This window comes from Blennius ocellaris (genome assembly GCF_963422515.1).
Source record: "Blennius ocellaris genome assembly, chromosome: 2".
NCBI lineage: Eukaryota > Metazoa > Chordata > Actinopteri > Blenniiformes > Blenniidae > Blennius > Blennius ocellaris.
In genome coordinates this window covers 11,379,555-11,403,105 of record NC_137651.1, presented here as the reverse complement: position 1 = coordinate 11,403,105, position 23,551 = coordinate 11,379,555, and the positions used below count along the sequence as shown (strand labels likewise).

General features: G+C 42.1%; 1 protein-coding gene across 1 annotated transcript in view; it reads left to right on the top strand.

Annotated features, from left to right (window-relative positions):
* Positions 1–2,653: 2,653 nt before the first annotated feature.
* LOC308141793 (uncharacterized protein C19orf47 homolog) overlaps positions 2,654–23,551 on the top strand; it is a gene marked incomplete at its 3' end in the record, with an annotated part of 31,718 nt that continues 10,820 nt past the window's right edge. The window contains exons 1-8 of the mRNA XM_080512017.1: positions 2,654–2,738; positions 3,072–3,186; positions 3,491–3,572; positions 4,933–5,058; positions 5,222–5,371; positions 5,970–6,043; positions 6,133–6,687; positions 11,296–11,593. Coding sequence (XP_080368143.1) covers positions 3,085–3,186; positions 3,491–3,572; positions 4,933–5,058; positions 5,222–5,371; positions 5,970–6,043; positions 6,133–6,687; positions 11,296–11,593 — 1,387 coding nt within the window. The 5' untranslated portion in view covers positions 2,654–2,738; positions 3,072–3,084. The remainder of the gene's footprint in view (positions 2,739–3,071; positions 3,187–3,490; positions 3,573–4,932; positions 5,059–5,221; positions 5,372–5,969; positions 6,044–6,132; positions 6,688–11,295; positions 11,594–23,551) is intronic.

Genomic DNA, 23,551 nt, shown 5'->3' with positions numbered 1-23,551 from the left:
GTCTGACAGTTGCAGGGCTTTATATAAAAAGTCAAAGTCTCCTGAAGTGCATTTTATTATTGTTGCTTGAGGGCCCTAGGGCCACTGTTATCCTGTCGTAATACTTTATGTCTTATTGAAAATCTTTAATACTTTTTAACACACAATTACTTAATTTATATAAGAAAACAGAGTGACTTGCAGGTGGACTTTAATTAGTCAGTGAATGTGTAAGGAGGCATACATCTGTCAAACAAACTTCTCCTTTATTATAAATAGACAAGTAAGTAAGTAGGTAAACTAAGAACAACTGATAATAATGTAGCATATCATAAATAAATTACACAACACCAATACATTTCCATAAGAAATACAAACATATTACTGAGTGCATGTGTGAATATTCTTAACAAGTTCTTTCTTTCTTTCTTTCCTATCATTTTGTCCTTCTTATGTTTTGTGATTGATAAACGATATTGTTAGATCGTTTGTGTGGGTTTCACGCCCATACATTCAGATTTAAGAATATAACATTTAGGTAATCAAAGCAAATGATGGGAATAGTCTAAAATGGACCCTCACCTTTACGCTGCACAGGAAACGCGTTTATTGAGCGTTCATTGAAAACTGTGTGGAGTATTTCAGCAGTTTAGTTTCTTTTAGGAGGAAGTTGGGAAAGCTTCGTGGCAGTCTGTGTCACTCTCTAGTGGCCAAGAATGAAAAACTCTAGAGGACGTCGTTCCCTTATTTTGTTACAGAAAAGTAAAAAGAGCAAATGCAATAAAGTTGTTTTTTTTTTTAATACTGAGAAATAAAAAAAAAAAAACCCATCAAAGATACCAACCAAAATATATAACTTTAAGACCTCAATATGTATGCACATGTTTGTTCCTATTTCTTAATTTGTACGTAAGGCTTTATCCAAGGTATTGTTCGGTTTATTTTTGAAATGGGAACAGTGAATGTCCATGATGAAAAATAAAGAGATGGGGTACAACCGAATAGTCACTAGACTCCGTCCTATCTACTTTCCCTTAACCCCCGGATATATATATATATATATATATATATATATATATATATATATATATATATATATATATATACTACTTCCGGAAAAGAAGAAAGGAAGGTCTATTCGGATGTACCTTTTTTTTTTATTTGAACAATTGAACAATATACATACATTACAGTGTAGTTACAAAAAAGCACGGAAAACCAAACATCTCACAATATCTATTCGGATGAACCTTTACAGTTTTGCGTCGGTAGGTATTACGTCACGTGCTCGCATCAAGTTGTGCGCATGCGGTGACGTCGTCACACGTTTGTTGTAAACATGGCGTCCGTGACAACAGGTGAGAGCATCAAGGCCCGAAGAGAAATCCTTACTGCGGCTCCTTTTTCGGAACAACCCGCGTGTTCTGCGTCAGATATTGTTCTTGTAACGTTTCCGCATTCGCCCCTTGGCTTTCTGAGCCGTTATGTGGTCGCAGCGGAAGACCGATATCGCTCTTTGACTCGGGGACCATCGTCAAGATGATGCTAACACGGAATGCTAACACAAGCGTTGCATTGGTGTGGTCCCTGTACTTCAATGACAACGTTTTAGGAGGCGCCTATTCCGTTTCTCAGTTGTCTGTGGAGCACAGTGCTGCTCTCTGACTCGTGAGTCGTCGTGAGGCTTTATCCACGGTGTGAGTTTGGTCTGCCCGGTGTCAGGGCTCATTGGGGATGAGCCATTGTTCTGGCAGCTGCTGTGCTCCCTTCACCCTCGGATCTGTGACTGCAGCCACAAGACGTTTCGTCATCGCGGTTATAAATAACCTCCAGCTGCTCCTGGTCAGCATGTGTTAGACCTCAGCGTTCTGCTGTCTCGTCCTGTTCGCGTCTCCCACCGGCGAGTCGTGTCAGGCCACGTTCCCGCTGTACAGTCGTCTTCCATCGGGCACCGAGTAACCGCAGGAGTTACTAATACTCCCATCAACCGTTCAAACTACGGATGTGTCGGGTCGTAGCTGTTGACCGTGTGCTGCTTGAGCCTCGTTCAGTCATTTTAAGTGTTTAGAATTATATGCCAACTTAACCCTTTAGCTTTTGTAACTGGTTGTATATGATTAACCTTGACTGCATTACTCATGGGGGTGGGTGTATAAGAACGTAATACAAGAATAAATCACACCTTTCCAAATGAAGTAGTGCTTGTAACTCGCATAAGTTATACAGGCTGTTCTTGTATTTGATGGATGCAGTGCCATGTGTGTATATACAACCTCGGTCTATGACCCATTTGAGGCTATTTGAAAGTTTACATTGTGCATAGTGGTAATGTAGGGAGTCCTTTCTTTTTCTACGCTCATCCTGTTCGTACTCATGTCATTGACAATATAGATGCTCATGAAAGAGCGGTTTCTTTGGCTTTTCAGTATATCATAGTATATTTTAATGTCACATCACAGTTGTCTTCCTGTGTTCAAAAGCTGCACAATGAAATATTTAGTACGAATGTTAAAAAAACAACCAAAAAAAAACTATTAGAAACGTATTTCCTCAGTACTGGTCAAACATCGTAGACTTTCATTAAAGAAAATTCACTGTTTTGATTTTTAATTCAATCAAGCGTCGTCGTTGCATTCATGTTATAACAGCCTCTTTTTCTTTCCTCTTGCAGCCACGTCAGAGTGGATCCAATTTTTTAAAGATGCAGGGATCCCAGCCAGTCTTGCTGTCACATATGCAGTTTCTTTTGTGGACAACAGGTATTTAAGCCTCTTATTCCACTGGCCCGAAAAAGTGTGCTTACTTGAGTAAGCCGCAAACAATCGTGATGGATTTATTTATTTATTTTTTATTGTCATACAAGAAACCTGTCATGATCTGCTCTGTTTGCAATGTCAGCGGAAAAGATTTATTGGTCCCGGACCAGGTCTGGCGTGATCCTGGCCATTTGGGGGGGAAAAAAAGAGAGCGAGATTTCAGGACTTGTCCAGTCCTACCTAGTCTGCTCTGTTTGTGGTGTACTTTCGACTTCATACATACGCATCCACACCGTGATGACATGTAATCTGTTTTCTCCTTCACGTTTTGTTCAGAATTCAGAAGAACATGCTGATGGACCTCAGTAAAGACATCATGATGGACCTGGGTATCACAGTCATTGGGGACATCATTGCAATTCTCAAACATGCCAAGCAGGTCTACAGGCAGGTGAGACATGTTGGAATTTGAATAATGCCTCTGTTCTGCTTCTTGTACATTTTAAGTGATGTGTCACACTATGAATATTTCTCCCGACGCAGTGTTACACATAAAGGCCGACAGTCTTTTCAATGAGGGCGCCACAATATTATATGACCAAGCAATAATGATTACTACTGTGTTTACAATAAATGCAAACACTCGTAGCTGTGTTGATGTTGCTGTTTTTCTGTTGATTTTAGAATTTGATGTCAAGTTTGAGCAGTTGATAAAGGCCTGTCACGCTTACCATCTTCCACCTTGTGGTTCTCAGGACATGTGCAAAATGGCAACAGAAGCCATCACCTCAGGACAGACCAGTGTTCAAGCCGAGCTCAGAAGAACTGCCAATACTCGTAAGTAACAAATTCATATTTTCCAGCGAAAGCTTGCTCATCGATTGGAACTATTTAGATATACTGTTCAGATTTTGTGACTGAAGTGAAGGTCTGTCACGCCAGTTATGTGTTTCAATAATCGTCACGACCAGTTGATGTAGTTGTTTGTAGTCATTCACTCCACCAGCACAGTGACCCCTGAACCAGATCAGCCAGCAGCGTCATGAGTCATCACTTGTGTTGTAATATAGTTTGTCTGCAGTGATCATCCGGGCGAATATGAGCTGCTTGTCGCTTCTGCTGTGACTCGTCGTCAGAGTAGAAGAGTAACAACAGTAAATACCCATTTTAAAACATTTGGATGAAGGTACATCTGGGATAATTCAGTGTTAATTTTTGATTTAGTCTTAGTCTCGAATAACACACCATTTAGTTTTAGTCTTAGTTTAATCTTCTGAAACCTTTTTCGTCTTACTCGAGTTTATTTGACTAAATCCACAGTGTCCTTAGTCGACTGTCCAGAATATCCATTGTCATTATCACTGTCAATGTCTGGAAATATCCATCATTCTGTTATGGAATGGTATTCAAGTTTCAATATGCAATACAGACACAGAGTTAACTGTTGTTTTCTGTTGTTGATGTCAAAAATATGAACATAACATGAACATATTTTTTTCCAGTCATATACTGCCACTATAATGAAACACATTTGATTCTATTTGAGCACATTGCATTATTGAACTCGTATTAGTTCAGAGAGTCAATCTTCTAATCAGTTCAGAGGTGGTTTCTTTTAGCTTCTCTTTAATTCCAAAATTTAGTAGAAACACTACAGTTTATCTGGTAAAATAATAAAGGTGTATAAATATCACCAGTTCCACTGAAATCCTGTAGCGCAGGAAACCAAAGCATAGGGCCCATGTGTCAAAAGGCCCACCAAAGGGGTCAGTCCAGCCCACCCTGTAATGTTGGGAAGAGTAAAATGAACATTATAGACATTAAATGAAGGCAACCTGTTTGTAATTGGTCCACCTCTGAGTCCACTGTTTCAGTGGTGCAGATAAAACACGACACCATGACCTTGAGCTGAGCAGCCAACTTCTGCCCTAAAAAGAAATGCTTCCTGATAATTATACTTTCGCATCAAATCCACACTGTGGGCGTGACGGAGAAGACGCCGGAAGAAGTTAGTCTTAACGGCAAATCAGAGTTCACGTCCTAAGTTGCTCCTGATTGTGTCTTATTGATTGTTGCTGGTGCTGCTGGTCCAGTCCAGGTGGGATCAGGTGGGATCAGGTGGGGGGGGGGGGGGGATGTGTGTGACTATTCTGCCTCGTTCAAGCGCTGCTTCTGAACATTTCCCTCGTTCTCCCAGCTGCCACTCGCATGATCGCCAACGCCTTGAGCCACGACTCCCCACCAGCCACTCCAGCCCGTCGACAAGACAATCGCCTCTCCGTCACTGTGTCCAACATGCAAGCAAACAAGAACGTCAAAACAGGTAGATTCACTGAAAAGTGTTTTTTTTTTTTTTTGGTTGTGTGTTTTTTTTTTCCGTTTTTTTTTTTTCAAACCCCCGTCCCCGGTCCTCTGTTTCCTGTACCGACGGATTGTCATCGACTCCCCGTGTTTGAACCTCTCGTGTCCACCACTGTGTTTGTCAGTCGTAAGTCAACCAGCTGATGAGGGAAACGGTTTGCCAGCAGCGAAGAGCCGGCGTGTGACGGCCGAGATGGAAGGGAAATATATCATCAACATGCCCAAAGGCACCACAGCCCGTACCCGTCGAATCCTGGCCCAGCAGGCCAAGAAAGGTAGGCCTGACCCAGTGGTCCGGCTCGTCGTAAGCCCTTAACCATTCTCAATCCCGGCTGCTCACTACTCTGTAGCTTAATTCCCATTGGGGTGACGCTAAACAGAAAAAAAGATCTTTCTATTTTCTCATACTTTAACCTCTCCTCACACCAGCAGCCATTTTATTTGTCAAACTCTGCTTGTTTTTCACCCACTGACCTAAATCCCCTCAGTTTTTCTCCTCTTCAAAGTGTTGATTGACTCACCCTTTAATGCGCTCTCTCTCTCAAACTTTACGGGGCTGTACTTACTTTGAACACATTTCACTCATTTTAAAACAACAATGATGTAATTTTACCTGGGTAAAGCTGTTTCTTCTTTTCTTCTATTATGAGTTTTCATAATGCCAGCTGCTTGTGGACAAAACTTTGGAACTCAGCAAAATGAAGCGATTAGCAGCAGGAGAAAGGCTAGAATATTCCTCCGTCTTCTTGCTTGAGCAGAAAGTTGAGAGAGGAAGTTGTTTGCTTTCCATGAGTAATTAAACCGAGTTGCACACAAGTGAAATGTTTGTGTAAAAAAAAAAAAAAACTTTTCTTCCTCTTCTGCTGTCCAAAGGTTTGAAACGGACCTCTGTATTTGCACGACTCGGAGCTGAATCCAAGGCAGACACGACAACAAGCAATAATAAAGTAAAACCTGCTTTAATCTTTATTTTTTTAACAGCTTGTTGCGAATACAAAGGTAGACTGACTTAAATGTGAATGTTGTGCTTTTTCAGCCAACTGGAGTGTTCAGTCGCCTCGACAGGGAGGTCGAGGGCGAAGAAGAACTGCAGGCAGGAAACGCGGCCGTAAACTTGAATGAGGATGAGGACGAGGATGATGAAGACGACAGTGACGGCGAAGGCTCTGTTCTGCAGTACGCCGGCATCCTGAAGAAACTTCCTCCGCTGCCGAAAAGGGAGCCGGCCGCAAAACCCGCGCCGACCGCCCTGCGGCGTCTGGGAGGCAAATTCAAGCGACCTCCCTCCGACACTCCCACCCCACCACCATCATCCTCCTCCTCTTCTTCTTCTCCCAACGGCGTCCCCCCTGCTAAGATTAGTATTCTTCACAGACTGGGAAAGCTTCCCGCGGCACATTCAAGCACCACTTTGTCGTCTCCAGCCGCAGACACGCAGGACAACAGGGTGACCAGCAGCAAGCCCCGAGCCCAGGAGAGGGTGACCATCGCCAGCTCCAAGGTGAGCAGCAGCACCGGGGCTGCAGGAGGAGGAGCAGCAGCAGCGGCAGGAGGAGGAGGTGGAGGAGGTGGAGGAGGTGGAGGAGGAGGAGGAGACACTGTGAGCGCCCAGATGGATGCGAGAGCTGTCAGCGTGTTTAAGAGACTGGGCAGCAAGAGAACCTAACACGCCACAGTTCTGCATCTATCGTGCCCCATGTACAACTGCAGGTTATTATTAACTGGAGGGTTTGGTTCTTTTTGTTGTTTTGTTTTAATTGATGTTTAAAATGCAACTTTAATGTTATTTTCAAAATCCTGTTTCAGTCCCGCTGCCATTATGAAGTCACATTTAAAAGCTATATTACTTGCTGCATTTTGCTCACACTTTTGAGATATTTATCATTTGTCACTCATATCTGCTGCTTATTGCATTTTAGACATATTTAAGGCTATAATTGTAATTGTAAGGCATGAGCATGTCAATCAAGCTGCCATGATGGCGGTTTGAATTTTACCCCGAAAACTCTACATTTAAGGATGCTGCTGCCTAAACTACCCTTTCTGGAGAATCCAGAACTCGGACAAAAATGATCTATGTGACGGTTTTGTTGATATTTGCTGAAGGTTTTAACTTTTCTCAAAATATCTCGTCAACGTGTAAATACGAGAATTGTTTTATATGTTCTACACACATGGAAGCAGTTGTGCTGGCAAGGCAGGCCGAAAACGGTTAAAGTTGTCTGTCGTCGTCGTTTTCACCTGAAAATTACCTCCTGTATTGTGTTTCCAGAGCGGGGAAGTGTTGATGAAAAAAGTGTTTGTTTAAAAAGCAACCCAAACCACAAAACCTCGTCCAACACTTGAAACTATAAAACTCTGCACCTCCACTTTTTCGTTGCTGCGTGGAGAACAAGTTCACCGCTGGGAGCTGAAATCAGCTTTTCTATCGTCGTACTGAACATTTTCTATGAGCACCTACTTGAAAAGCCGGATCCATAGAATACGGTTTATTTTGAAATGTACAGATTTTTTTAAATTGATTTCACACAGCACAGAACTTGTTTCTGCTGCATATTTTTGTATGGGAACGATCTCGGATCATATATCGGAGTTAAAAAAAGAAAACGAACAAACAAAACTCACAGATGCCATCTGGTCTGTTGTCATTGGGGGACATTATGGATCTTTCACTCCTATGTTTTATTTTTGCTTTGCCAAACGTCACATCAAGAACTTTGTTACACTGTTAATATTTTTAAAACATTTAAAATCACAGAAGAACTATTTGTTTTTTTTTTTTAAACAACGTGGAGCAAACACAAAAAAATCGTTATGACTGTTTTTTTAAGAAATGGTATGGATTGTAACTGCTTGATAATTGAACCGGAGTGGAAATGGAAATGAATTAAATGGCACAGATGGTCCAACGGTCTTGAGTATTTTTCTGCAAAGGAAAAAGTGCCTGTCGGTGACACATGCATGACATGACGGCAAAGCCAATAGTCCCACTCCTCCGGAGAACATGAAGCAGATGATGCATCAGTCAACAGTGGTAAGAAATCCTCATCAAAGATATTTGCAAATAAGATACCATATAGTGGGTCAGTAGCATTTAATAGTGTGGAGCCCCATCTTTTTTAGATGCACAACAAATCCAATACAGGAAACGTTAATTCCATTTTTCTTGATTTAAAGCTTCTTAAATGCTTCTCAAGAAGGTTTATGAGATTCGGTATGTTGGGTTCCAGCACCCAACTGAAAATGACGGCTTGTTGTGGGAGTCTGGGACAGGAGAGCTCAGTAAATGCCACTCCTGTCAGCTACGAACAAGCAAACGGAGGCTATAATTAACATTGGCGAACAAAAACTTGACAAAAGAAGATTGAAAAACATTTCCTTGGTTTGATGAGTCTTGCTGTCTGTTGTGACTTTAAAAAGCTAGACAGGGCTTGTTAGGGCTTGTTGATTCTTTTGGTGTAAATGTGATCCCTGAGTCATATAAAAGCAGCACTGAAATGCCTCAGTAAATGCAAAGAGGGCAATTTTCTGCTTCCGTACTCCTACCGTGCTCACCTTCACCTGTATAATTTTTCACAATCCAAATGTGACTTAAGGTGCTTTCACACCAATGTGACAGAAACTTGGGGTTCCTTGTCCTACCCAGACCCATCTCTTTCGGAGCACAGTGTCCATTTTTGATGGCCACTGCAGTAGAATAATAAGCCTTTTGTTTCCCCACAAAGCTTCAATCATCCACAAATTGGTTTGTTGAACATGAAAATGACTTCATGGACTCAAATGACCTCTGCAGTCACAGACCTCAGTCTTTTGTGGTTCTGTGAATGTGCCATCAATAAATCTTTAGCATCTCTGCAGTAGTGTCACTTCAACATGGGGGGAAAAAAAGCTTGATGAGTGTCTAAATGTGTAAAGATCTCAGTTTAATCAATGGTACAAAGCCTGAAGGGAGATTTGAAGGAGGCTTTAACCCTATCATAGCTTAGATGTGGTTGTGGTGGGTTATGAAGGGGAATTAATTACATTTTGTCAGTTTTATTGTCTGACTCGTGCAGAAGTTTCACACTGATTGATTATTCAGACATGTTTATCTCTCTGCTGGTTCCAGTCACAATAACGGCTCTCCCTGATGTGGCACAGAGCTCTGATTCGTAAACCATGCAGCAAGGACAGGTGTAAAGTTAAATGTTGAGTCTCTGGGATCCCTCTGCTGCTTATTATCTAGATATATCACACTCCAGAGAAGCAAGGTGAGCATCAAATCAACTGAAAATGACTGTACCTGGCTCAGTGTCTGGAAAGAATATTGTGTTCTCTGCAGGGACAGTCAGTCTGGCTGGTGCACCTCAGGTGAACCACACATTACATCAACATGAGTGTAATAAACATAATTTTCCCATGGAGGTCGCTGTCCTCCTCCTCCTCATCTTCGTCGTAGTGCTCCCTGCAGCCTCCTGCTGTCCGTCTCCATCTCCTTGAAACCTTATCAACTAAAGTCATCTGGCGGTGTGGACCGACTGATGCTTATACAGGAGACGTGAGACGAAGAAAAAGCTGAATCAACCTGGATTCGCACGTTTTCTATAGTAGAAGGACTGTCCGTTTTCAAACAAAGGAGTGACGTAATCTGCCCCCTTCTGAAGTAAAATAATAAATCATAAAAAAAAATAAAAAAAATGTAGTAAACATCTTACAAAACAGGGGATCATGTCAGGGCGTGACCTTTCACCAATTGACCCATAAATAATCAAATTATGTTGTTTTTTAAATGAATGTTTAAAAACGCATATAATATAGTACATGTTTTTTTTTGTAAATAAATCCACTGTAATGTGTCTTTTCAACAGATAAACGCTCGTTTCAGGGTATTTCTGCACGTTTTTCTCCTTTTTTTCATGTAAATTCTGGACTGCAGCAACGCCTCACGACTTCCCATAGTGCCGTGCGCTTAGGGGGTAGTCGTGCACGAACGACATAGACATATAAATGTAGACAGCTAATTCAACTGCTCGTGCGTTCAGTGTCACCGCCATCTTGGATGGGGATCTGCCTTGCCTGCAGTGATTGAATCGGCAATTGGAAACAATAGATCAGTGCTGAATTAATATATTATTATATTTCAATAATTATCATAATTACATGAAACCCATTCAACTTTCTGTCTCCCAGAATATATATATATATTTTAAGCTAAAATCCCCAAAATAGCTGCTGCATGAACTATGTATGCATGTCAACGTACACATTTGAACTTGTTTGTTTCTTGATTCAATTAATTGTCTTTCTTCAGTGTGGCACATGCACAAACCTGAAACAAACCGTTGGATCAACTTACTTAAATTGTTTTAATTGGCGACATCTAAACAAATCAAGCTGTTCAAACTTAAGTTAACTGATTAGATGGAGTTGTTGTCAAGACCACCTGCCCTGAGACTAAGTGAAGACCAAGACCAGAGGATCCTGAGGTTTTTTCCCTGTTTTTTTAGTATGAAAGGTGAACTCGCATGAAAAGCGGTGGATATTCAGTTAGTTGTGATCCTTTTCATAGTGTTAAGACCTTCCTCAATTTAATTTAATGATAAGGAGCTGAAGTGAGTCCTCATCCAAGAAGGCGGCCACTCTGATGTGAAACACAGCAAGCTTCAATGACTGGTCTGTTCCCCACCGCCTCTACATTCACAGATCTATGTCTATATATGTGCTGTGGTGTGTGCGGGGCGCACTGTCCGTGGTGCTGAAGCTGCGCGTGCTGCCGTAGAGAACCATCCGAGCATCCTCCGCTCCACAGCCGCGAGCCGCTCACTGCAAGCAGGCAGGGGGGGTGGAAGAACCAGGACACTTCTGTCCGCCGCTGCAGCTTTTTTCAGCGCCTCCTCGAAACCACAGCCGCTCTTTAACGTCTCCCCCGGAGGAGAGCCGCGATCCGGAGCCGCTGTGCGGAGCCGCGTTCTCGTGGGCTCGTCGTCTCTCCGGTGCCGCCGCCTGTCCAGATCGCCTCTGCCGCTTCCGTCCTGCATCCTTTATGCACAGCACGCTGCTCTGGTCCTCCCCGACTAAACACACCCTCGTGTCCGAGCACCATGGCCCGCTCCGGACGCTTCCACTGAGCGACATGGAAGCCAAGCAACACCAGATAAAGACGCTAAAGAGCTACCCGGAGACCGGCGGCCGGAGCCTGGCTGCTGCCGCCGGAGGAGACGGAGGAGGCGGCGGCGGCGGCGGCCACCGAGACGACTCGGCTGAGATGGAGATGGAGACGAAGATCCAGAAAGCCATCGACTTCAAGGCGGAAGGCAACCGCTGCTACAAGGAGAAGAAATTCCGGGAGGCGATAGGCAAGTACCACCGGGCGCTGCTGCAGCTGAAAGGCGTGCATGTGGTGGACGCGACGACGGGATCCGAGGTCAACCTGCTGAGCCAAGCCGCTGCCAGGCTGACCGAGGAGCAGCGCAGAGCCGTGGAGAGCACCGAGATCGAGTGCTACGACAGCCTGACAGGTGAGGCCGGCGCACCGCTGACAACCGCCGCTCGCTCCGGTTCAGCGGGTTCGCCACGGCTCGCGGGTTTGTAGTTTATTCCTGCAGGGAGGGAAGAAGCTGCCACTGCTGGAGTGCTCAACCACAACACAGATGGCCGGATTGCATGATGGATGGAGGGGGGGGGGGGTTGAAATATTTGCAACATTAGGACATTTTTCAGTCCAGATAAAGAGTTTTCTCTCCTTCTCATCCTTAAAACGACCAGTGTGCCAGTGCTTTGTTGCTCCCAGCATCCCTTCATTATCGATGTGGACCTCTGATTTGTAAGAATTTTAAAAAAGAAGAAAAAAAAAGACAATGAATAAATAAAATCAAGGTCATGAGTTTCATGTTTTATGGGATGCAGACCTGGGGTTTTTTTTTATATTATGCATGAGACAAGTTCATGTCTGGTGTGACATCAACATTTCACTTGGGCTGTAAGGAGAGAGGTGATGTAAGGCTGTGTAGTGTATGGCACCACTTACTACCGGCTGGGCTAATAGGGCTCTTCATCACTGTTACATCATCACTGTAGTATTCTATTCTATTCTATTCTATTCTATTCTATTCTATTCTATTCTATTCTATTCTATTCTATTCTATTCTATTCTATTCTAGTCTAGTCTAGTCTAGTCTAGTCTAGTCTATTCTATTCTATTCTATTCTATTCTGTTCTACTACTCTTAGTTACAGCATGTCAGTGTTAATAAGCTACATGTGAAATAATGCAATCTATAACAACAAGGCTTGGAGAATCCCTGTAAACAGTGAAGCTGCAGCTGGTGAAAATTTTCACATTAATTATCCTCGTCAGTAAATTTCTCTGTACTCCTATGAAAACTGAAACATAGGACATCGTTGGCTTATTGTCAGCTTTTAATTCCCAGAAACCCCGATTTAAGTTTAATAATGGTCTTAAGTAGAGCGGAAAAGCGATATTATATTTATTGCCAATTGATTTGCTGACAGAAGAATAATCTGGCGTTTTTCAACCTGGATCCAATTTTCATGCAGGGTTTACACCTCCCTGCTACATGAATAAAAAAAAAAAAGACTGTCCAAATGTGGCGCTAACTACTGATGCATCATGATGGCTCGTTTATCTGAAACTGGTTAATGCCGACGTGAGTTCTGCACAAATCAAGATGCTGACCGTGATGCTATTAAAGCGTCTTGTCATTCGATACCAAATCTTGATACCTAATGAGTAAATCTCATCAGCTGCAGTGAGTCAATAGGCGTGCAGCCTGCTTGTACTGAGATCTAATAACACATTGTAATTGGCTGACTGATGTTACATGTTGTAAAGCCATAACTGGAAAACACAGCACTCCGCTCAGAGACGAGGCCCGTGTGTGTGTGTGTGTGTGTGTGTGTGTGTGTGTGTGTGTGTGTGTGTGTGTGTGTGTGTGTGTGTGTGTGCGTCAGCTTTTATTGAAAAAAAAAATATTGATCAGCATTAAAGTGGAGATATTGATATTATCTAGGATTTCTTTAAACGGACTGTGAAGACTACTGTCATTTAAAATGTTTTTTTTTTTTTTTTAAATAGTAATAGTGAGCCTCCTTCACGGAGCTGCAACCACATCCTGATCCCCTCATTTCCTCCTGCTGGACATGCTTTGTCTTGCACCAAATATAATTTCTCAGTTAAATGATGATAATGACTATTGAAACATTTTCACATGGTGAGATGTTATTGCTTACAGTTGCTGGGATCTATAGGCAGTTAAAAACTCTTCTCCCGAGAGTTGGATGTTTTTGATTTTAGACAGTTTAGTAATTCCTCAGGTTGAGACCACTGCTGTAAAAGTGCAGTATAGAATGACAAGAAACTCAATTCAATAGAGTTTTCAGCTCATTTCCATTCCTGTAAACTTTAAACAACAATTATATGAAAACAATTTCTGGCCTCTTTTAGAGGTTTGATCCAAATGTCTGAATTTCACTGGCTATTATATTTCATAATGGGTACTGATAATATATTTTGCATATTATCGTTTACTCTAGCTATAAAGATGGCTTTTCATAACGAGAATACTTTCTCGTATTTTTTTAATTCATTCATTTCAGATATCAAAAACATTTTTGCAAAGCACATACACACAAAGGTACACCCTTATCCATATACACATATCCATCCATGAACCCCTTGTTGACAACCTCTATAAATAATTACATTTAGAATGAATGAAAATACATTTACACAAAACAAATAATCTATATACGCGTATACTCACGCATACTTATATATAGTTTAACTTGTCTGAACAGTGTAATGACGAGGAACTCCTCAGACATACAGTATATTTTCTTTACTACATTAACTAGTTTTATTGTTTAGGTTATTGTGTGTGTTTTTTATTCATCCTCTGGCCACTCGACAATCTATAATAACTCACTTTCAATAAGGTTGCCGGTTGTGTTGTGATGATATTAAGCTTAAGATAATAAGATAAGCCCACTGATATCCTGATGTGTGACTCCAGTTTCCGGCATGCACAGCAGATGCTGATGAATCCTGACAACCAGAGAGAATTGATGATGATAGTGATTAATGACGCATAGTGGCACTCGGGCAATTACATCACGTCACAAATTAGACCCCGTATCTCCTGTTACATGTTGTGATTTCTGAATTGCGAGTGTTACGTGACGGCAGCAGTGATGTTGCATCTTGTTGCTGTCCCAACGCCGACCGGCCGCCCTGACATGATGCACTGAAGGTCGCTGGTTGTGCAGTGCTCAAAGTTGTCTGGAGCCCGGAGGAGGAGGAGGAGGCGGAGGAGGAGGAGGAGGAGGAGGAGGAGAAGAAGAAGAAGAAGAAGAAGAAGAAGAAGAAGAAGAAGAAGAAGAAGAAGAAGATGAAGAAGAAGACGAAGAAGAAACAGAAATAACAGAAAATAAAGAAAAGCAGTAAAGATGAAAAACAGGCCCGGAGAGGAAATGGAGAGAGCAGTGGAACAGAAAGGGGTGATGATGATGATGATGATGATGATGAGGAGGAGGAGGAGGAGGAGGAGGAGGAGGGGAGTGCTAACACGACAGGGGGTCATATTCACCATGGCAACCATCACCGGGCCTTTTCCCTGTTGCTGTATTAATACTGTTCATGCCCTCTCCTTGCCGATGCTTCAAACTGCAGTGAGGGCACAGGCGCTCACATGAAGCCGCACAAAAAGGCCTGACACCAACCTTGGCTTGCTTTCATGAGCAGCCCTGAGTCTTTAAAACCAGCTCTTTCTACTCCTTCAACAATCTAATAGGCACTGAATAATAGGCACTTCAGGGAGATCATGGAGATTAATATGGACGATCAAGTGTGATCCATCCCCAAATAATTATGATGAATTAAAAAAAATGAAAAGTGATCATAAGTGGCTGAGCATGGTTGTGTAAAATATTTCAATTATGGAAATATGAAAAAACAAAACAAACAGTAAATGAGTTGTTTTTATAAGTAGTGGTCTTTCATTGGGATTTTTTTTCATACTCTGAGTGCTCACGGTAAACAGCAAACATCCCAATAGATAGCAAATTGAATAATTGCTCTGATCTTCAGATGAAAGCAGGTACAGGTTGATTATCCACTTCACTGCTGTTTTGAAAAATCAGTCCAATCGCTAAAGATGTCTGCTCTGCATAATGCCTCCTCATCTATCCCATTGTGCATTTATAGCAAATACATTATTTGGAGTGGATCTTTTAACTACCAGTACTCATGCCTGCCTTGCTGACATTTTGTGTGCCTCTGTTTTTTGGACAATAGCAGAGCAATTCATGTTAGATCTTGGCAAGAACTCAAACCTCACAAGGCCAATTAAATGACGGCAATTATGTCCATCCAACTCCAAGCTGTATCCAACTTTAGAGCCGCGGTTCAGTGGATCTGACCCTAGCTGACTATGGGTGAGAGCAGGGTCCACCTTGAAAAGGTCAACAGTCCATTTTAGAGAAAATGGAGAAAGAGAGACAGACAGGCTCACACACACACTCACCCAGAGGCACTTTTAGTGTCTCCAATTAACCTCAACCTGTGAAAGCTCAGAGGAAGCCCACACATACAGGGAGAACTTGCAAACTACATACAGAAAGACCCCCAACTGGACTCAAACCACTAATATTCCAGACAGTGGTAATGTATTGTCGCAAACATTTGGCAAAACATTGTGTTGTTTATCCCTGCTGATCTAAAGATCTGAGCTCAATCAGCGACGACTTGGTCATTTTAACTCCAAGAAAGAATCTGTCTTTATAATCAATTGAATTACGTTACAAAATGGTATTTATAAAGTGTCGCCGACGGCTGAAATCATGCAGAGACTGACTGGGTACAAAGTCAGCCGTGCCGTCTCCCTCTGGTTTCCCGGAGTTGTGCTGGACAGACAGTGTGGTCAATGTGGTTATGAGTGAGGAGCTGCACTGTGATTGGCTGGCTGTCTTTGGCTCTGGCGTGTGACAAGAGAGCAAGACCAGGCACACATGTGAGCGTGATTACGTGTCATCACTTACATGTGTTACTTTGTGCATTCTTACCTGTGTGTGTGTGTGTGTGTGTGTTTGTGTGTGTGTGTGTGTGTGTGTGTGTGTGTGTGTGTGTGTGTGTGTGTGTGTGTGTGTGTGTGTGTGTGTGTGTGTGTGTGTGTGTGTGTGTGTGTGTTCAGTGCTTCTCCTCCCGTACACAATGCTGACGTTGCTGATCTGGTTTACAGTAAGAGAGTGTGTTAGTGTGCTTTTTTTCGTTCGCTGGTGTGAGCCCTTCATCTTCTTGATTTTATTGCGACGGTGACAAGCTTTTCCTGTGTCTTGTTCCAGTCGAAATGAAAATCCAATGAGGTACAATGAAATTTAATCAAGTAGAGCTGAGAGCGATATACAGTGTTATTTCAGTATTCAAATCATGGTATTCAGTCCAAAGCCATATGAAGAGAATGTTTGAAATATGTTTTATGATGAATTCAATTACCCATCTTTATTTGAAATACTTAAACTGAGCAGTGCATTGACCAGTAAAACGGCAATGGAATGCCTTTGCTCAATAAATCTATAGTTTCTGTAAGTAAGAAAAGCTTGCAAAGTGATGCAAAGTTAAATTACAGCCTGATTTATTTATTTGACATATACTGTATAACCCAAAGTTGGATAGGTGCAATAGAAGATATGAATGAAAGATTGTCAAGAAATATAACATAATATATAACATATAACAAATTTAACAAAACATCTCATACGCTTATATGTGGTTTTTTTGTTTGTTTATTATATCAAGCTGAAGTAAAGGAAATATTGCAAAAGTCATCAATCAGTGATATTTCCAGACAGTGAAAATACCAAATGATTTTGTCAAAATGTTTGTTTTTTTTAAAATCAGGACTATTTGGTAATTCTTTTTAATTTAATCCATCAATCAAAGTCACTCTTTTTGTTTACAACTTGTATTTGTTTGGTTTTTTTTAATTGTTTTTTAATTGATTATCCACCTGCTTTGTCGAAGCACTTGTAACTTAGTGTCCGTGATGTATAAATAAAGTTATTCTTCATTGGTGTAGTGACTCACAACTGAGATCCACAACACGAGAGGGAAGTGGACAAGTGCATTAAAGAGACCAAATGTTGTTTCGTAAAGTGACTTATGAGTTTTTTCCTGCATGCAGAGAGACAAACAGTCCAGTGGCATCACCACCTGATTCTGTCCTCACCAGGATGGATGATGAACGTCCTGTTTCCTGGCCTTGTTTAAGAAGACCTCCAGTCTGCGCCTCCCTGCAGGCCTGAATCTAAATAGGTTTCTACTGCTGTCGTCTGTGTCTGTCGCAGTTCACAGCAGTGCAACATGTAGGCTAGAGGCTGGCTGCCTGTCATCCATCAATCCACCCACCATCAACACTCTGTGAGGCTCGAGCAGGAATAACAACCACGTCTGCCGCTTCGCTGCTCATTTCCTCGAAAAATTGATCATAAAGTCGCACTTTCAGTTTGGGAGGAAGTTTTAATAAGTTCAAACTTGCACGTTCACAGAGGATAAAAGTGGTGGTGCGACGCTGCCGCTAGAGCGATCAGCTTGACTCTTCATTAACTCCTGCCCGCTCAGATCTCCTTCTGAAGTCTCCCCTTTGTTCCTCCTGACTGGCTCAATCTGCGAATGAGTCATAAGTCACAGCCCTGAGAGAGACACAGCAGGGGGGCGGCGAGTGAAATTGTTTGTTCCGTAACAACGGCCACCTTTTTATTCAACCGCTGCAGCTCACAGTCGCTCAGCTGGCGGTGGTGATGATCCAGCAATTTCCACCCACTCATCTAAAAAAAACCTGTTAAGAGAAAGAAAATTAAAAAAACAGTTTTCATCTCTGAGAACAAACAAAAGGGACAGTCTTTTGTATGTAGACGTTGGAGCTGCTATCGTATTGGATCATATGCTTAAAACACAACACTGCTTGACAGCTGTGAGCAGGTCACGAGTTGTCATTTTATCATTTGTAGACCAGCTGTGCTGCTGTAGCTTAATTAATCTCATCCTGCTTTTGTTGTTTACATAAAATAAACTCAATATAAATCTTTGTGGGGAAAGAAGAGTGCTGACAAAAGCTACAAGCTGCTCCCAGGAATGTGCAAGCAGATCAATTCAATTGCAAGACTTTTAACAAATCCAACTCTAAATAGATCCACGATGAGTTTCAGGCATTTTGTTTATGTAATGGTACTTCTTGGAGTTTAACATTAAACCACAGGAATTTTTTCTAAAATACCTGTATATAAATAAAAAAGAGATGACAGTGCAAATGAATCAGTCCAACAATTTGTGGATCATGCTCTTAACTTTAGTGGTGTACAGCCCTGAGAAACCACCACCACATTTCTATCAAACCAAAATAAAAGTATAGCGCAATGCTTTTTCTTTCGTTATCTCACCCCCGAAAAAAAAAAAACAACAACTCCCAAATATGTTAATAGTGGTGTTTCTTGTCAACATAAAATATCAGCTTAATGTCAATAAATCAAATTAAGTATATCAATAATACATCAATTATTATTACATTTCAAACATGCTGCCTGATTTCGATGACTTTACTGCTATTGTAGTTTTCCCCACAATTGTTCTTAAGTCGCCTCTCTCCACGATGTCCCACTGTCATCCGTCAAATACTTAGAAAAGCTTTTTGGACACAGTTTACTCAAAGAGAGAAATTAGTGCAATGACTTGGACTGCACTGTTCACCCAGCAGAACACGACAATCCCAATCAAGGTAGGCCCTCCCTTTGACTCCTCCCACAATCAGGCAGTTCTGCTCTGGCACATGGCACCACGAGAGGAAGTACTTCCTCGTCTTCCCAAGAAGGGCATATATGGGCGGAGCCAGTCCCTCTCATTCAGACACAGCAGATTCTGAATGCAGCTCCTATGATCCAATGTTCCAATATATGGATTTGGGGCAATAAAAAGACAATGTTTTTGGACCAACAAGACTGATAATATGACCCCTTTAAAATTATATTGCGATAGAATATTTTACAACTCCTATCCTCAAACCATATGTTACGCAAGGTCATTCAAAATATAATGAGCTTTTTTTTTTTTTTTTATTTCCACAAGCCCTGCCCTCGCCTCACTTCCTTCCTCAGACTTTGCGGCCTCCGAGTGCAGTCAGATATATATGGAGGGGTTGGGGCCACATCAGAATAACATCAGTAGACTAGTGATTTTACCAGTCCGTGCTCCTGCTCTGATGGAGAACAGTCAATGCGTGCTTACGACGGAAAGATCGAGTAGAAATCCTCCCCCCTTTTCATCTCCTGCCAGCTCAGTCACAAGGGGACGTGGTGGAGTACATGAGATAAAGAGCAGAAAAAGAGCGAGTCGGAGAAGAAACGGTCGGTGGTGGAGATAGAAGGGTTAACATGAGGGGAAACCAAGGTTGTGTAAGAAGCTGGGAGCACTAGACTTGCTCGGTGCTCCAACAGCAAAAAATAAGCTTTCTATTGTGTGCTGGTACAGTAGAGGGATAAGGAGAGTTGCCATACAAGAGTTAGAAAGGGGGGATGGGAAAAGGTTTGGTTGGTGTTTTTCCTCCCTCTGTGCATGCACGTCTGCTGTTAGAGAGAGAGACGGCCAGAGCAGAGCCATGAAACCGTGGAGTGCCAGAGCTGCAGATGGCGCGGCGCTGCTGTCAGGGGTACGACTGGCACTCCCTCTACTGTACAGCTCCTACTGTACCGTCCTCCATACCGAACCTCTGAATCACCTCACGGCTTAGAGATGGAGAATTCTGAAGAGTGGGGTTCGTGAGAAGTCATGGATGGGTTGGCTCAGGCAGGGAGGGGGGAGGGAGAAGAACCAAAGGGAGAAACCGGACAGAGGTCTTGAATATGAAGGATTACAAAACGGGAGTTGGGGGGGGGGTTATATCACTGTAAAGGAGAATGGCAAGTAAGGAAGAAGTGGAGGACATTTTTTTTTCTGTGACCTCTGAGCGTCAGAGGAAGGATTTCTGGAACTGCATTTCTATTGTTGACACCCCCCCAACAACCCCCCCCCCCCCCAACCGCACTGAAAAATCCAATTCAGGCCAAACAGATTTATATCATAACTCTGACAGGCTCATATTACTCCTGTCACAACAGTAAATAAGATTCGGTCGTTTGTCAGGGAGGAAGGAAAGCGGGAGATCACACAGGGTGAGCTGGACACAAAGAACACGGAACAATAGCTTTATTGTTTCATTTAATGGCAGCACGGTGACGCCAATGGATGATTTCCTGATAATACCAGGGTGAACCTCACTACATGCTGCAGCTTGGAGAACATATGAAAGGGAGTTTGACTACGGTGGTTTTGTATTTAAAAAAGGAACAGATGTCGCTGCGTCATAACGTCAATAGTGGGGATAAAAACTATTTAAAGAAACATTTTCATTACATTATTAAGTCACTAACAACATATTTCTCCCAATTATTTTGTTTTATTTTTACCTTGTATGAGTGGTCGGTCGGCCGGTCGACCAGCACAACATTTTAAAAGTGTATCAGTCGAAATGATAACAAACCTGAATCGTGATCTGAGACATACAAATATGATTGCTTTTTGAATGGAGGAGTAAAGTTGTGGGTTTTTGTCATTTCCGTATGATTTGTATTCATCCTGTAGTTATATATTCATGATATATACATGATCTTGACATGTGGCTCACATTTTCCTATGAGCACATGTTTGTGACACATTTGCCCAAGTTCTCGTTCCTCTTTTCAAATGAAATCCTTCCCGATGTGGCCTGACAGTTGTGTGGAGTAATGAATAAATTGAACGTGTCTGTCAAAGCTGGTCGGTAGTTGAAAGTCATGGCTCAAACACAAAACCCTTCCCCGACACCCTGAGAGAGCGAGAGGGAGAGTCGAGTGAAATGGGAAGATAGACTGCAAAATCCAGAATATCTATCCTCTGTAAGCCATCAGTAATGAGAATTCACTGAAGTTTTCGTTCATATTTAAACCCTGTGCTCTGCTGGACAGGGCAGATGAAACTGTTTAAATTCATCTCCTCACTGATAGAAAATAAAAGCCATGTCGGCCGGGACTTTTCCCTGCTCAGCCGATTCTAACCTGACAGCGAATGCTTTATTACATGCCCTGCCAGAGGGTGACATTGAAAACTCGTCCTTGTTAAACCATGTTTGCGGCGGCAGTGAGATGTAAAGGCAGCGGTGAGTCTGTTTTGCTGATCCAGCACTCAGGCCAGTGAAGTATCTTTGACAGATTTGATTCCCAGCAAGGTTGTTTCAAGCTGGAAAATATAGACAAATGCAATTATAAGTCTATTTATGGGAGAAAACTGATGAAAACATTAATTTAAGGGACATGTAATGGAGGCAAACTGAAGTTATTCAGATATCTTCAGTGCAAAAATCACAAGTGTAACAGTTACAACAACTGCAGACGACATATACAGACAACAGATTTTTCAAAATGAAAGCAACTAACGAGCAGATGAAGTGTTATTCTTTGGGATCAGCTGTTATAACGTATTTTAATGTGGAGCACATTGGTCATTCAACCAAAGATGGCGCGAGACTTTGGGAGCACAATGAGATTCAGTCTCTTCAAGGAGGATCGTTTTCTCATGCTTTGAAAACTCTTGCATTAAATCAAAAGTGTTCACTCTTTGTAATTAAACAAACAAATAATGAGCACATCCTGTGCCCTCTGTGTAATCAGTATTCTTTTTCTCAATTCACCACTTAACTAGTATGTGTTCATCTAATTGTGTTTTAGTGTTCTGATGTGAAAACCATCAAAAATTACCTTCATTTTCATTTTTATTTCACACAAACACACACACACACACACACACACACACACACACACACACACACACACACACACACACACACACACACACACACACACACACACACACACACACACACACACACACACACACACACACACACACACACACGTTTTGGTTTACTAACAAAGTAACAGCCACATTTTCTTTCTTAGTGGAGAATTTCAATGATTGAACAGCTCTGCCGGTAAAACTTACCCCAGGCTGCTGTTGCAGAGGATGTACATTTATAGGAATCAGATCATAAAAATGCCGAACTGGAGCGTGAAGATGACAGAGTCATTAAGACAAAGTGTTCTGTTCGCAGCACAACAGTTAAAATGATCACAGTAAGTGTCTCAGGAGAAATTAGGACTGATGAGGGAGTCTCTTATATTTACCTGAACTGCCTCTATTCTGCTCCCATAAGCTTCATTTTCCACAGTGAAATGTTATGATCCTCATGAGAAAACAAAGATTAAAACTTTCAAAAGCCTTCGGGTTCTTTTTTAAAGTTTTTATTTCACTCATAATTGGCAGTGCTTCACCTGAAAGACTCTCAAAGACTCGCTTGTTTGTCTCTTCAGATTTATGTACAAAAACAGACAGTGATCAACAAACACAAGCCCAGTTAGAGTTTTTGTGAGTGCACCTCTTTGACAAACTACACTAAGGCGAGTTCAATATAAGACAATGTAAATGTAGCTCTAAAAAGAATACAATTTGAAATCTTTAAACATCTCAATAAGGATTTGTAAAAGATTAACTTCATTGTGTGTGCTTGTGTGTAATACTACTACACTTTTAATATATTCCAAGGACAACAATTTGAATCAACATCTATCAAAGACGTTGAAGGGAGAATGTGATTCATCCTAACGGGACAGCAGCACCTGCCAAAAAGTGAAATGTGTTTGACAGCAAGCAGTTTTTGAGGCTGATGAGTTGACGGCACGACGAGGCAACGAGCCTGAGAAGCTGAAGGGCCGGATCTCCAGAACAAACCAGCTGCTGGTCTGAGTGGATCAGAGGTCCACAAGGATTACTGACGAGCATCGCGAGAGAAGCCTGGCTGGTGTGAAACAACTGTGACACGAGTATCAGACACCTTGAGGCTCAGTGGGGGGTGTAACACTGTCACAACGCCCTGGTTTGACTCTGTGGAGATTTTCTTTGTGGATTATTCATGTGCTTTTAGGACCTTTGTGGGTTTTCTGTTGGTTCTCTGGCTTCCTCTCACAAACTAAAGACTGTCAGATGTATTGGTGACTTTCAACTCTTCATACATGTTGATGTCAGTGTTTCAAGTACAAGCTTTAGCCATTAAAGTTCATAATGCACTGAACCCTTTTCTCTCATTGTACATCGGTGATCCAAATAGAGGTCGAAAATAACGAAAGTGCACAGTCACGATCGAGCACAGCGTCGATTTCACTCTGCGGCGTTTGACTTGAGCGTTGTTTGGTCACATGTGATAAGACGGTGCCCGACAGCAGCAGAAGCCAGAGGCCAAAGATCTGCTGAGCACCAGACAAGAGTCTGCCTTGTGTCCGCAGATGACATCACCGCTTTGATAATGGCCCTGGCTTCCAGCCGCAACAAAATTATATCCCTGC